At 31.7% G+C, this 15,070-nt stretch overlaps 3 protein-coding genes and 3 pseudogenes across 6 annotated transcripts, besides 10 other annotated features; 3 read left to right on the top strand and 3 right to left on the bottom strand.

Moving 5' to 3' along the window:
- Positions 1-2,323: 2,323 nt before the first annotated feature.
- Positions 2,324-2,357: a terminal%2Cinverted (terminal inverted repeat of MuDR-5/MuDR-6/MuDR-7_TvMULE4 transposon ID:TVAGG3_0025280).
- Positions 2,324-4,249: a mobile genetic element.
- On the bottom strand, positions 2,799-3,191 carry TVAGG3_0025300 (MULE transposase domain-containing protein; the record flags this gene model as incomplete). The annotated part of the gene is made up of 1 exon (XM_051220278.1): positions 2,799-3,191. The coding sequence occupies one exon, from the start codon at positions 3,189-3,191 to the stop codon at positions 2,799-2,801; it is 393 nt and encodes a 130-aa protein (XP_051105264.1).
- TVAGG3_0025290 lies at positions 3,292-3,976 on the bottom strand (annotated as a pseudogene). Its single transcript has one exon. A coding segment is annotated over exon 1 (685 nt).
- Positions 4,250-4,287: a mobile genetic element.
- Positions 4,250-4,287: a terminal%2Cinverted (terminal inverted repeat of Banshee-A3 transposon ID:TVAGG3_0025270).
- Positions 4,288-4,349: 62 nt separating this feature from the next.
- Positions 4,350-4,387: a mobile genetic element.
- A 901-nt stretch (positions 4,388-5,288) lies between these two features.
- Positions 5,289-5,326: a terminal%2Cinverted (terminal inverted repeat of MuDR-5_TvMULE4 transposon ID:TVAGG3_0025250).
- Positions 5,289-6,481: a mobile genetic element.
- Positions 6,444-6,481: a terminal%2Cinverted (terminal inverted repeat of MuDR-5_TvMULE4 transposon ID:TVAGG3_0025250).
- Positions 6,482-7,632: 1,151 nt separating this feature from the next.
- On the top strand, positions 7,633-8,842 carry TVAGG3_0025240 (annotated as a pseudogene). Its single transcript has one exon. A coding segment is annotated over exon 1 (1,210 nt).
- Positions 8,843-8,864: 22 nt separating this feature from the next.
- On the top strand, positions 8,865-9,080 carry TVAGG3_0025230 (uncharacterized protein; the record flags this gene model as incomplete). The annotated part of the gene is made up of 1 exon (XM_051220277.1): positions 8,865-9,080. One exon carries the CDS (start codon positions 8,865-8,867, stop codon positions 9,078-9,080), a length of 216 nt encoding a protein of 71 aa, XP_051105263.1.
- A 1,544-nt stretch (positions 9,081-10,624) lies between these two features.
- Positions 10,625-10,867, top strand: TVAGG3_0025220 (protein of unknown function, DUF4106 family; the record flags this gene model as incomplete). The annotated part of the gene is made up of 1 exon (XM_051220276.1): positions 10,625-10,867. The coding sequence occupies one exon, from the start codon at positions 10,625-10,627 to the stop codon at positions 10,865-10,867; it is 243 nt and encodes an 80-aa protein (XP_051105262.1).
- Positions 10,625-10,867: a mobile genetic element.
- Positions 10,868-10,952: 85 nt separating this feature from the next.
- Positions 10,953-15,070: part of a mobile genetic element that runs on past the window's edge.
- Positions 12,402-12,820, bottom strand: TVAGG3_0025200 (annotated as a pseudogene). Its single transcript has one exon. A coding segment is annotated over exon 1 (419 nt).

The following is a 15,070-nucleotide window of genomic DNA, read 5'->3' as shown; positions in this document are numbered from 1 at the left end:
ATTCGTTAAGTTAATATAGTATTAATCAAATTCTTCATATTAAATCTCTAATCAAAAATTTCGTGAGAAAACATTTTTTGATTGAGGAAAAAATTCAAGCATCGAAGTTTTCAAAAAGTTAAATGAGTTCTCACAAATTTGTGTGAATTTCTTATTTTATTCCTTTTTCTAGAAGCTAATATACAGTTGTGTTTGACCATTTAAAGTTATAAAATTTGTAATTTTAAAGTCTCATCACACTTTTCAATGCTCGATTTTTAAAAACTGTTTAAAAATGGAGCTTATATTGAAATAGTGTAGAGACTAAAAATTACCACAGACTATTTCAGAGGATTGAGTTGCCACTCAATCCTCTGAAAAGTCTGAGGTAATTTGCAAAATTTGAGAACCAAAATATGATAACTAATCTAAATCGCACTCATTCAAAGCTGCATATCGCGATTTCAATGTTAATAATTATGACAATAACAAATTTCATTATCCGCGTTCAAACTGCATTGATTCGTCTTGATATTGAATTATTTTCTACTTACAGTGAAATCAAGCTCTCTAAAAAAGTATTTTCTTTCTTTCCAGATTTTGAGATCATATGCAAATACAACGAAACATTCAACCCTCCTAAAACAAAAATGTTGCTTTTATATGAGAATGATACAACGCTAAACACGTTCGCTAATAACGGTTTCTTACCTCAAACACCAGAGTATAATGACATTCAACATTTTCATTCAACTGTTATTCATGGGAGAAATATGTTTGTATCAGGTGACAACGCAATATGTACTCTTAAATATTATTATGACATAGGAGACAGAAACAATTTGACTGTTTCACCTTTTTTTAATGGAACCATAGTTGGGGAGTATGAAAGTGTTGTTGCTATAGGGCATTTATATACTGCAATATATGGGCATTTTATCAATGAAATAATGGCTCCTTCACAATTAATCCCTGCTGAAATTAGGAAAAAATCGTATATTGTTGTTCAAGGAAACAGAAGCATGTGTGAAGAATTAGTCAGAGTACTTGATTTTGAGGATCGAATTATATACTTAACCTGTGATCAATTTGTATTTTGTCGTGATCTTTATACAGTTTGCGATCCAAGAACTCATGGTGGTTATTATGGCCCTTGTTTAGGAAATTTGTCAATTGTAGTAAGGAAGTATTTTAATTTAACTAAAATCCAGCCCTTATATGTAGGATTGCACAAAAGAAGAGGTCCTACACGTGTGATTGCTAATTTGAACGAAATTATTAATTTTTCAAAAAATCTTAATGAATCAATACAATTTATGTATGTTCCAGATATTACAAACACTACGCTTGAAATTGCAAAAATCCATGCATCTTTAAGAGTGTTGGTTGGATCTACAGGAAGCAATCTAATTCGAAGTATTTATATGCATCCATTTACTTGTGTCGTTCAAATCTGTCCTCCTAGTTTTAATTTTGCTGTCACCGTTCAAGAAATTGTATGCAACCTTTATTCAATAGTAGTTACAGAACCTAAATTTTCTTTTAGAGAAAAATCTCCTCAATATATTAATATCACCAAAACATATAAAGCTATAAATATTGCACTATATGTTACGGAACATCACGAATGGCCAAATATTTCGGAATTTCATTTATTAAAGTAGAAGTAGTGTGTCGAAAATATGAGGATTCGAGATTGTTTTTACGTAATTTATAAATACCATCGTATATATTTGAGATTTGTGGTGTCTTTTTTACTATATTACAAAAAATCTATATTAATTTCACTTTTTAATATATGTTATATAGCTAGGGTTGTTAAAAATATCAAAAATTAGCGTTTTGAAGACACCATGGTGTCTTATAATTTTCCCTTCCTTATTGGCGTGTAGAAATAAATGCGCCAATAGATTGAAGAAGAAGAATTGTTTTTCTCTTAATGAACTTTAATCCTTTTGATATAAGAATATTAAAAACATTAATATAATTTCGATTTCGGAAATTAAATTTCCAAATTTTTTGTCGATTTCGGAAATAACAGGATCCCGCATCCAACACACAACAACAAAACACAAAACACACTTTTTGGTTCTTTCATCGTTTTAATCGTAATTTATGTAATACATGATTTGGATAAATTTTACAATAATAGAACCTATATTATATTCTTTTCAAAGATTCTTGCAAATCATCAAAAATAATTGTATTTTAAAAAACGATCAAATTATCCTTTCATTATTTTAAACTTAAATTAGTTTTTATGATTGACTAAAGCAATCATATTTATTCATCATTAAATAAACAAAAAAATAATATTTGAGAGTTATTTCAAAAAAAAACACATGAGTGGGGGACAAACTCGCCCATCGTCACTTTTTATTAACCTTAAACTTGTAATTTTCATTATTTTTAATTAACCTTATTTCTTTCCCAATTCCTGATTTATTTTATTCACTTACTATTAAAAGTCACATTTTAATAAAATATAATAATTTATTTATAGCATTTTTTACTATACTGTAATAAAAAATTAATTATAATAAATTAAATGTTTATTAAATCAAATGTTTTCTTTGCAATAATATTTTTAATGTTGAGTAAACAATGTTGGGATCAAGTGTATCATTTTTCAGACCTTTCTGAACAGCTTCAAGCATACTGATGCATTCGACTTTTTTAAATTGTGTCATTTCTTCGAAATCTCTTGTGACTTTTTTGATAACTTTAACACTTCTCTCTGAATCCAGACCTTTAATTTGCAACTTAATCAGGAATGAAGGAACAACACTGGAATATAACTCGATGACAAGTTCATCGAGTCAAAGATTTCGCCTTTCTGGGAAGTACTGGTGCTTCAAAACCTTGAAATGTGATTCTGAGATGTTGTTTGTTCCATCTCCTTCATTTCTATAGCGAAGCATCCACCTGTCAAGATGATGGCGCCACTGTCGGTCAAAGTATTCACGGGCAGCAGGTTCCTCATTTAAAATTTCTTCTAAATTGTTGTAAACTTCATCAGGATCAATTTCTTCCTCTTCAGAACCAAAGACCAATAACTTCATTAAGTTATAGAAAGTTTCGAAGTTGGAACGATCTTGAAACTTTTCAGCCTTTCTCATGACAGCGCGCAACACATGAACGCCACACCAAATGATCTGGCATAAGGGGATGGCTGTTTCAACAGCATTTGTGATTTGAGGTGCGCAGTCCATTGAAAAATAAGATGGTTCGCGATTGATGGAGCCAAAATATGCTGTGAGACAAACTTGTATATTTTCACTTGTGTCGGGCCAAACGAAAAAATACAAAAACGGAAAAACAATTGATTCCGCGAATTTGCCAGTGACGGCATAAAATGGTATGCGAGAGCGCAAGAGCTTATAAGTGGAATCAATGTGATAAGTTTGTATTTGATGTGAAAAAGCATTTGCTTCGAATGGGGCGTAATAGAAAATCATACGATCTGGCTCGTGAATAAACTCGATGAGATCATCCGGAGAATGACTCTTAACCATGTCGACAAAAATTGCAAGAGATGTAACATCATCCGCTGAGAAACTGGTATTGATTGCATGAAGGCGTTTAGAAAACTTTTTTAAAGCATCTGTAGATTGTTGAAACATTTCCGGAATGATCCCACTATCAAATGGGATATTAAGATCTTTGAAACACCTTAATTGTGCGTAAACACGGTCTTGATTTGATTCAAAATATCTTGTTAAATAAGATCTAAAAAATATGATGTAATTTGTTGTGATTTGTTTGGAAAAGGGGCAGAATGATTGTGGGTGTTAATACATTTTCGTATGTGGTACTTGTCATCGGGAAGTGTATCAACAAGGAAGCGACATGGACAATTCGGCCACTTACAATTAAATTGGATTTGATTTCTTTCTTTCCTAGTTTTATATGAATAACTACAACCTGCTTGGATTTCTTGTTGCACTCCATACTTAAGCAACTCGATATATGTGAGTTCGTGATCTTGGATCTGCATTAAAATGAAATGATTTGAAAGAATAAAGAATTTTGAATATATTGGTCTTATTTTGATAAGCTTGGTCGTGTTTTGAATAGCTTGGCCATCTAATTCAATTATGATCTTTGAAAATTAGGTGAAATAAAACTAAACATAAATGTAAAACTAGGGATATGAAATTTTGGTTGTACACCACTTGTATGTGCCGGATACCATTGTGTCAAATTTTTTCTGAAATTAACTTTAAAAGTACTAAGTAAGATCATGAGATATAGCAATATATGTTTAAACTGTTGTAAACAGAAATTCATCAAAAGTGACACCTCAGAAAAGCTAAAATATTGAATTTTTGGAACTTTTGATAGAGCACGTTTTTAAATATGAGTGTGGTAGAATTTACGAAAAAGTGACACTAGAAAAGTGACACTTAACCTTAAATTTCCAAACACTATTTTTTGATTGTATTTTGTTATTTATATATTTATATATGTATATTTATATATGTATATTATATATGTATATTTATATATGTATATTTATATATGTATATTTATATATGTATATTTATATATGTATATTTATATATGTATATTTATATATGTATATTTATATATGTATATTTATATATGTATATTTATATATGTATATTTATATATGTATATTTATATATGTATATTTATATATGTATATTTATATATGTATATTTATATATGTATATTTATATATGTATATTTATATATGTATATTTATATATGTATATTTATATAGAGTAGGTGTCAAAAGTGCTTACTCTTAAACAACCGTCGGATTTCCGGGTGAAATCGTGACACACTTTCGTCTTTCGTAGGCAGTGGTGGTTGTTACAAAAGGTAACTTCGAATGTAGCGTGAAATCTGCAAAAAAAATTCTGAAATTTGAATGGAGAACACAAAAATTGAATAGTTTACGTCAATAAAAAGGAGAAAAATGAAGCCAATGTGTCTCGAACCTAGGACTTAGAGCAGCAATCCCACTGTTTATCCCATTACACTACATGCATCTCTCACCTCAGTCAATGAGATCAACTATATGATAACTTTTTCCCCATTATATTCTTGTGGAAAAGTGACAAATAGCAACTTTGACCCTCTCTCTATTTATATATGTATATTTATATATGTATATTTATATATGTATATTTATATATGTATATTTATATATGTATATTTATATATGTATATTTATATATGTATATTTATATATGTATATTTATATATGTATATTTATATATGTATATTTATATATGTATATTTATATATGTATATTTATATATGTATATTTATATATGTATGAGTGGGGGACAAACTCGCCCATTGTCACTTTTTCATTAACCTTAAACTTGTAATTTTCATTATTTTTAATTAACCTTATTTCTTTCCCAATTCCTGATTTATTTTATTCACTTACTATTAAAAGTCACATTTTAATAAAATATAATAATTTATTTATAGCATTTTTTACTATACTGTAATAAAAAATTAATTATAATAAATTAAATGTTTATTAAATCAAATGTTTTCTTTGCAATAATATTTTTAATGTTGAGTAAACAATGTTGGGATCAAGTGTATCATTTTTCAGACCTTTCTGAACAGCTTCAAGCATACTGATGCATTCGACTTTTTTAAATTGTGTCATTTCTTCGAAATCTCTTGTGACTTTTTTGATAACTTTAACACTTCTCTCTGAATCCAGACCTTTAATTTGCAACTTAATCAGGAATGAAGGAACAACACTGGAATATAACTCGATGACAAGTTCATCGAGTCGAAGATTTGGTTGTACACCACTTGTATGTGCCGGATACCATTGTGTCAAATTTTTTCTGAAATTAACTTTAAAAGTACTAAGTAAGATCATGAGATATAGCAATATATGTTTAAACCAACTTATATTTTGGTTGTACACCACTTGTATGTGCCGGATACCATTGTGTCAAATTTTTTCTGAAATTAACTTTAAAAGTACTAAGTAAGATCATGAGATATAGCAATATATGTTTAAACCAACTTATATTTTGGTTGTACACCACTTGTATGTGCCGGATACCATTGTGTCAAATTTTTTCTGAAATTAACTTTAAAAGTACTAAGTAAGATCATGAGATATAGCAATATATGTTTAAACCAACTACTTATATTTTGGTTGTACACCATTGTATGTGCCGGATACCATTGTGTCAAATTTTTTCTGAAATTAACTTTAAAAGTACTAAGTAAGATCATGAGATATAGCAATATATGTTTAAACCAACTTATATTTTGGTTGTACACCACTTGTATGTGCCGGATACCATTGTGTCAAATTTTTTCTGAAATTAACTTTAAAAGTACTAAGTAAGATCATTTATTTTTGCATAATATAATGCCAATATGGTTTCTTTTATTTCATTTATAAGCAAATCAGATTTACCCAAAAACTCCACTCCATAAGCGTTCATTTGCTAAATTAAAAAGTGACAATGGGCTAGTCTGTCCCTTTCTCATATATGTATATTTATATATGTATATTTATTTATATATGTATATATTTATATATGTATATTTATATATGTATATTTATATATTATATTTATATATGTATATTTATATATGTATATTATATATGTATATTTATATATGTATATTTTATATATGTATATTTATATATGTATATTTATATATGTATATTATATATGTATATTATATATGTATATTTATATATGTATATTTATATATGTATATTTATATATGTATATTTATATATGTATATTTATATATGTATATTTATATATGTATATTTATATATGTATATTTATATATGTATATTTATATATGTATATTTATATATGTATATTTATATATGTATATTTATATATGTATATTTATATATGTATATTTATATATGTATATTTGTTGCATGCTAAGTTCGGTCAACGATAGGAATTGAGGGGAAATTAATCGTCGAGGAAGTACGATTATGTAAAGTAAAAAATGTTGTGGGATTTTTAATATTGTATATAATTTTATAATAAAATTTTTGTGAGACATTTTAAGAAGCACATATAATTTTTTGAATTTAAAAATTAAAGTAGTGTTGAATGAATTTATTGATTAATTTAATACGGATATTAAAAAAAAAAAAAAAAAAAAAAGGGAGTGGGGCTTCCAGGCACTTCGTGCCTTCTAGCCCTAAGAATTTTTCCCAAGACCCAAGAGGAGGACCGAACCCCAGCCGACCAGCCGTTGATTTTTTTGTCAAGACTTCATCGTATATGATTTGTCAAGACTTCTTCGTAAATGTTTTGTCAAGACTTCTTCGTAAATGTTTTGTCATGATTTCATTGTATATGTTTTGTCAAGACTTCTTCGTAATGAGCGTAAATGACCCAAAAATAATGTTTATGTTAGAATGTTAGATCTAACCTCTTTTCTAACCTCTTTTCTAACCTCATGAATTTGTCAAGACTTCTTCGTAAATGTTTTGTCAAGACTTCTTCGTAATGAGCGTAAATGACCCAAAAATAATGTTTATGTTAGAATGTTAGATCTAACACGTTTTCTAACATGTTTTCTAACATCGTAGAAAACTCATGATTTCATCGTAAATGTTTTGTCAAGACTTCTTCATCGTAAATGTTTTTTACTTCACTTAAAATGCCACGTAAGCTACGTAAGAATATACGTAAGAGGAAGGGAGCATTGAAACATCCAATAGTAAAACTGACACCACAACAACAGTTGCAACAACAAATTATGAATGACCCCACTATGTTGCAACAAATGTCAAGCAACCCTATGCTTTTAAACCGAGTTATAGGTGCACAGAGTGGAGGTTTAAGAGCGGCACTTTTAGCGAAAATGGCAGCTATGGTGGAGCTGCAGACGGAACAGCTTATAACCCTCAAAGTCAAATGAATTTGAGTTCACTCAAAAATCAAATAACAGATGTCAAAAAGTCAAACATAGACATACAGAACAAATAAGTGAAAACGAAAAGAAACTAGAATATGACAGACACACAAAGAAACTCAATGAGTTAAACGTAGAGAAAAAGAAGAAAGAAGAACAACTGAAAGAACTAAGTACAGAGGAATATGCGAAAAAAGTGTCAGAAAAAGCAGCAGAAGTAGCAAAAATGGAACAAGATGTTATAAATTTGAAAAACCATACTACTCAATATAAAGTACTGAAAGATGAAGAAATAAAACAAAAAGCCTGAAGACATATATGGATAGCGATGAGTATAAAAAAGAAGTTGAAGCAAATGTAAAGGCAGAAAAACTTTTACAGTTGCAAAACCAAACCGTACAGTATGAAAACTTAGCACAAGAAAGTAAAAATAACGACGCAGCCATGCAAAAGGCAATGAAAAGCGCAGAATATATAAAAGCTAATAATGACTGGTTAGATGCCCAAGCCAACGCTAAAGCAGCCCAACTCATAGGGTCAATAAGGACAAAAATACAAGCGGATGAAGATAGTTCAAATGAAGCTTTAACAAATGCTGACTTTAAGAACGCTTTCGAAGCTCTTCATAGTAAGTGAAACAAGTGAACGACTTCTCATCTGGAAAGAAACTGAAGTCTGAAGGTTTCGACAAAGAGTTAAAAGAAGTAGCACAAAATATGACGAAAATAACAGATGCAGCAACGAGACAGGCAGTTCAAAGTGCCTATGACGCCGTTAGAGCAACTGTTGTGAAAAGTCAAGAAAAAGAGTTACAACAGACCAAAACAGACCTAGTAAATGCTTTCTTAAAAACGAAAAGTCAGGTAGGACATTATGCTGCAGATGGAACATATGTGCCAGCTGGTGAACTTATATACCACCAAACCCTCCAAGAGAAGCACCTGCACCAGGACTACCTAAAACATTTACATCGTCACATGGACACAGACACAGGCATGCACCAAAACCAACAGTTCAAAATCCAGCACAACAACCAACACAACCACCTCCACAACAACCAACACAACAACCAGCACAACAACCAACACAACAACCAGCACAGCAACCAACAGTTCAAAACCCTGCACAACAACAACCACAAACAGAGCAAGGACATAAAAGAAGTAGAGAACAAGGAAACCAAGAATTCTTAAAAATGCTTAAAGAAGAGTGTGGTTTCCCAGATACTATTGACTTTAGTGACAGATATAAAGAAGCTATTAGAAAGTTCAAGGATGGAAATACTGACCCGGACCTATTTAGCTTTATGGCTCAGCACCAAAACGGATATAATCTCAAACCTGGAAAATACAAGCTCGCTAAGGGATATGATTTAATAGCATATCATCCAAATGACATGAACGAATTTACTCCGAGATATTTGATGTCAGAGCTAAATGACAATTCAACTTTCGTCATGAAACGCGTAAAAAATAGAGACGGAACGAAAGAACAAAAGCTTATGAATGCGGATGACGTAGATAGGGAAATTGTTGAAAACGGTCTCGGAATATATGAAATGCCAGCAGATGAGGTACAAGAAACTCCACAGGAAGAAGTTCAGATACAACCAGACATGGAAGAAATAGTTCAGCAACAACAGCTAGAAGAGCTTGAAGGAAACGAACAAGTCCTTCCTTTGGAAACTAACTTCACAGAACTAGATGAAGATTTGGAACAGCCGAAAAATCTTGACCCTCAACAAGAGTATGCGGAGAATATGGAATATTTCCAAGAGTCTAAAAAAAATTCGGCTGACATAGTAGAAGAATATCGAAAAATGTTTGCCGACATACAAAAGACTCCAACACCAGATGAAAATATTCAGCATAGAATGGAAGAACTGAAAAAAAATGTACACAAATACAACAACCCTTTTTACTTACGAGCATTTAACGTTCAATCTTCGGATGAACTCGGTGAAAATAAAAGGTTAAATTTCAAGAAAACATATAGAAATGAAACATTGTTTAAAGTTCATTCAGAACCTAACCAAGATGGAAACAAACCTACTTTTGTTTCTGCAGACGATGGAACTACAATGAGATGGGGTCATAAAGCTAACCCGGATAGGTGGTTCATAAACTTACAACCACAATTCCAAGAAGTTGTAGACGCAATGGAAGTCAATGGTGAACCAGATATAGCTGGTATTTTCAGCGCGGCTTTAATGCCATTGAAAGATATGAAACATGCAGATATTTTGGACCAGTATGAAATGAACATGGCTGATGGAAATATAACACCTGACGTTCTAGAACATTTATCTCAAAAAGAACTACACAGAACCATAGAGATGGTATATTTGGTGAAGAGTTTAGAAAGAAAGTTAGGGAGGGAGAAGGAAGAGAACCTATTGTACATGACCTTGCAAATGAAAGTTTACAAAATGTCATAAAAACTTACTTTGCAGACAATGAACTGAGAAGGGATGAATATTTAAGAAAACTCAAATGGACAGTACCAAATGAAATGTTAGTATTGAAAAACATGTTCCTTGACAAAATAAAAACCAACTACAGAAATAAACGACGCAAGACTGAAAGATTGGGTAAAAGCTTTCCCATTCATAAAAGATATAGTTGTAACATGGAAAGAAAACCAGAAATGGCTACAAAAACATATATTTGGAAACGAGCATATTCCATATGGACAGGCACTGTTTGAAGAGCTTGAACCGGAAACTCAGGACAGAGTCATGCAAACAATAAGCGACGACTCAAATACAAACTATGACAAACTCTTTCTAGGATATAGGTTACCTGAGATGGGCGACCAGAGCCAAAAGGCAAAGGGCATGGAAATTTGCAACATACTAGATGAACATAATGCAAAGATGCAACAACTTCAAGCAGAGGGCAATGAAGGAAAAAGAAGAGTTAAAAACTCAGTCAGGAAGAAAGTAAAGCTTGGTCCACGTGGGTTCTATTATGACATATAAATCCAACTATTCTATATTTTTACTCATATGAAATGTACGCCGCTCAGAATATAACGCCAACAGTTTTGGATGCTATGAATGAAATGTTTCCGAATGTATAACGAATGCGACAATGCCATTAGAAGGTCAGAAATAGTTCCTGGAACTTACGAATATACAACTGCTGTTTCTTAATGGAAACGTAGGTGAGTTTGGAAGAAGGTTCTTCAACAACAGTAGATATTGGCTTGCGACAGGTTTTCATATAATTTCTATTGACAACTCTTTCTTATACGTGGAACAAGACATTGAAATAAACCTTCTGCCAAGTTGTCTGACAAGAAAGGTTGCAATGGAATTTTCTATGTCGGATACCAATATGCTCCAGAAGTTTTCATGGGATATAAGATATATTCTAACTCTGACTTAGTTTCAAACAGTAACATGGGCAAACTATGAATGGTTCGCTTTGAGAAACTCAGTACAACCACAAGCTAGAGAACAAACAGACCAGTATGCAACTATTGAGAAAATAAGAAGACTTGACCCTAACGTTCCAGGAGTTTATGTTAACCTTTCTGGACAAACTGCAGCAGCAGTAACCAAAGTAAAACTGAAACTTAGAGTTCCTTTGTCATCTTTCCTCATCTTCAGGTTTTTAAGTACTTGCCAAACTGGGCAGGAAAAAATTTCTATCGAACTTACTCCAAGCAAAAAATAACTTAGTCATTGCACCAACACAAGACCCATTCACTCTTACAGAAGTAGTGGGAACAAATAAAATGTCATTCGCCGACTTTTGCAAAAAACAAAGTTGACTTAGACTTTGGTTCTCAAAACCTCAACACTGAAGTAAACTATTATTTCAATGCTGCTGGAGATGCTTGGACCCAGTTAAGTTACATGCGAAAAGTTTGAATGCAAGAGAATAGAAAGCAGACTTGCAGTCTATATGTTGGACCCAGATATTTCAAATGCTTTAGCTGCCAAATATATTGCAGTTCCACTTATGTTCCCTATACACCAAATATCTGTCAAAGACTTTGCAGGTGAAGTTGGAAACCAAAGTGCTGACCCAGGTGCAAGAACAGATATTGCCTTAACAACTGCAATGAAACATGCAGATACTATGTTTGTACTGTTCAGACGAACTATAAATGACTATTCTTGTTTCTACAACCCTGGTATTAAATATCATATAAACATAGATGGCAAATATTATCCAAGAGAAGAATATTCTACAGTTGAGGATATGAGTCATACAACTTGACATTAGATGCTATGAACTTTAACAACAACTTCACAACAACCATTAACCCTGAAATGCAAAGTTCTATTATGCCATATGTGAAAGTATGGACTCATACAGGAGGTCAAAAAACTCAATATACAAATGGAGACCGTTCAAACTTTTGGCTTGGCATTCCATTTGCTGACTCAGAAGACTTTATGGGTGGTATTTCAACTGTTGGTACTGTACAAATACAATATACTGGTGACAGAGACGGTCCAGATGAACTGAGAGCAAAGAAGTTTACAAAACCAATAGCACTTTTCACGGAAGATGCTCTTTTGAGATTCGTTCGATGAAACCTGCTGGGGCTCCTCAGATTGGCATAACGACAGCTTCCATCGAGCAGATTTTGGCAGCAGGTCAGTAAGTTGTTCTTGAACTGACTTCTCTCCGTCAAATATTGACAGTACGCCAGTTTTGACATAAAATTGTATTATAAACTACCTTTAGAAATATCTGTAAGTTTTGTTGTTATATTTTTGTCAACGTCAAGAACTTTCACCATTTCAGTTATACCAACTTTCTTTGCTTTATGGAAATATTTTGGTTCAGCAAATATTGCTATTCTATAACATTTACCAATTGTTTGTATAAAGAACTATTCTGTCAATGTATTTGTATTGTTTGTGTGTGTAAACTTTGTTCTGCTTCAATTCAATAAGATATCCGAATACGTCCATCTTTTTATTCTAAGTAAAATGTCATTTCCGAAAAATAGAAGCGTAAGTGTTTCAAAAGGTTTAATGGCGGTGGCAGATGTGAAGTTAAATTCACCAACTCAAACAAACAGTCAAAGTGTTGTTGTCAATGTCAAAGACAGAGATGTTGAAGTGGGGAAACCATACGAGGACGAAGATGGTATAACAATTGTTCCTGTAAAAGAACAACCAACATATCCTGAAGTAGCAGAGACTTAAGTTCTGTTGCAGATATTCGAAACGACTACCAACAACTGAAAGACAAACTTCAAACTCAGGAGAAGATTTGTCAAGCTTTAAGTATATGTTAAACTTGGTCGAACACAACCCTGTAAAAGTGAACTCATATGTCATTGCACCTCATGAAGTTTTGAAAGAACTATTGAAACTTTTGACAGAGGCAGACGATATAAACATCAAAGAAATAGAACCCGACGTTAGTTGCTGTGGTGTTTCATATAATGTCATTGACAAGATATACGTTATGAAAGGAGGTGAAACGTTGAACTTAAAGTATAGTTTCCCAGACGTCATAAAAATATTTGACGACCACAACATTTCATTAAAATTTATTTGCTAAGTAAAAATGTCAAAACTTCTTGAAAGATGTTTGAAGAAATAATATAGACTTTATTTCATGTAAAGGACTTTACACACTTTTGAACGATATGAAAGACCCTGTTTTGTTTGTTCGTGTAGACAAAGGAAAGTTCTATGTCTTTACAAAATATTTGAACTTCTTAGACAGAGAACTTCAAGAAACGCCATGTGAAAGTTTAGATGAAGTTCTTCTCCACTTTCAGAAAAACTTTTAAATATATATAAATGGCAGAAGATATAATGGTTTAATACTATTACGACTAAAAACCCTGAGTCATATAATTCTATAACAACAAACTTACAAAGTCCTCAAGGACGATATTGTAAACTAACCTTAAACACAATGACGACTAAAGCCTGTTTTGCTCTTTTGACACCAGAAGATTTTATTGTTGTGAATGGTAAAAAATACTCCTTTGAAGATACTTACTCAGATATACCACCAACAGGTTTTGTTGACTTATTTAATACTTTAAGGACGGATGTAACATGTGCTGCAACTAGAGCAGGTTTCATTATGTTTGGATGTCCGACTGAGTTTACTATAAACAATATGAGCTATAATACAAAACTTATTTCTGGTTTTTACTACCAACAATTTCCTATAACAGGAAAAGGTGTCATACAAGGAATGTCTATTCCATTGACATTAAGTACACCAATCTTATATATTGTTTCAAACTTAGGTTCAAAGTGTTATTCGAATGTCGACAGAAACTATTATGACCAAAAGATACTTATGCGTATAAACAATACTTTCTCTGCTGGTTTGCCTATTGTTCATTCGAATGCAGAATTTTCAACCTTAGTGAACTCAAACACTTTGGCAAGTATAACGTTGACATTAGTTGACGCAAACTTTGTTCCTGTAAACTTTTATGTCCTATGTATTTGTCAATGACGGCAGAAAGTTTCGAATTGGAAGATGCAACTGGTGAAAGTATTGTATTACAAGAACAACTTCAACAACAAATAGCTCAAGAACAACAAAGCAACAAATGGAACAACAAAGTCAAGAATAAAAAAAATATTTTTTTTTATTTTTATAAAAATGTACAGAATAGATGTTTCAGATTTTTATGACTTCCAAGCATTCAGAAATATGTGTCCATTTCGAGACTATAACAAAGCAGTCGAGAATTTGAAACGTTTAGTCATTTATGTCGACTCTGCCCAGAATGTTATGTTATGAAAGAATGGGATGTAGTCTTTAACAAACAAGAGCAACAATAGTTTCAGAACAAGAATGTAGACAGAAACTTAAGAAAATAAAAGTTGTACAAGTTGGCATGAAGATGTTAGATGCTTGGGATATCTTATTGTCAAAGTTAGAAGATTTTTCAGTTCGAGGTATAAAGTTCTATACACCTTCTCCAAACTTCTATTCTATCTTCACTGGATATAAATACGAACAAGTAGAATGGAAAGAAAAATATTATAGAAGCTTGGTTAGACCATGTCAAAGAAATTATATGCAATGGAAACGAAAGAGTCTATGAGTATATCTTATGTTGGTTTGCAAACATCTTACAACATCCAAGTGCTAAAAATGAAACTGCTCTCATTATAATTGGAAAACAAGGAACTGGTAAGAACACATTCTTTACAGATATTTTGTGCAAACTATTAGAA

Source organism: Trichomonas vaginalis, chromosome IV (assembly GCF_026262505.1).
Source record: "Trichomonas vaginalis G3 chromosome IV, whole genome shotgun sequence".
NCBI classification, from domain to species: domain Eukaryota; phylum Parabasalia; order Trichomonadida; family Trichomonadidae; genus Trichomonas; species Trichomonas vaginalis.
Note: the sequence above shows the minus strand (reverse complement) of the source record. Positions and strands in the feature narration are given on the sequence as shown.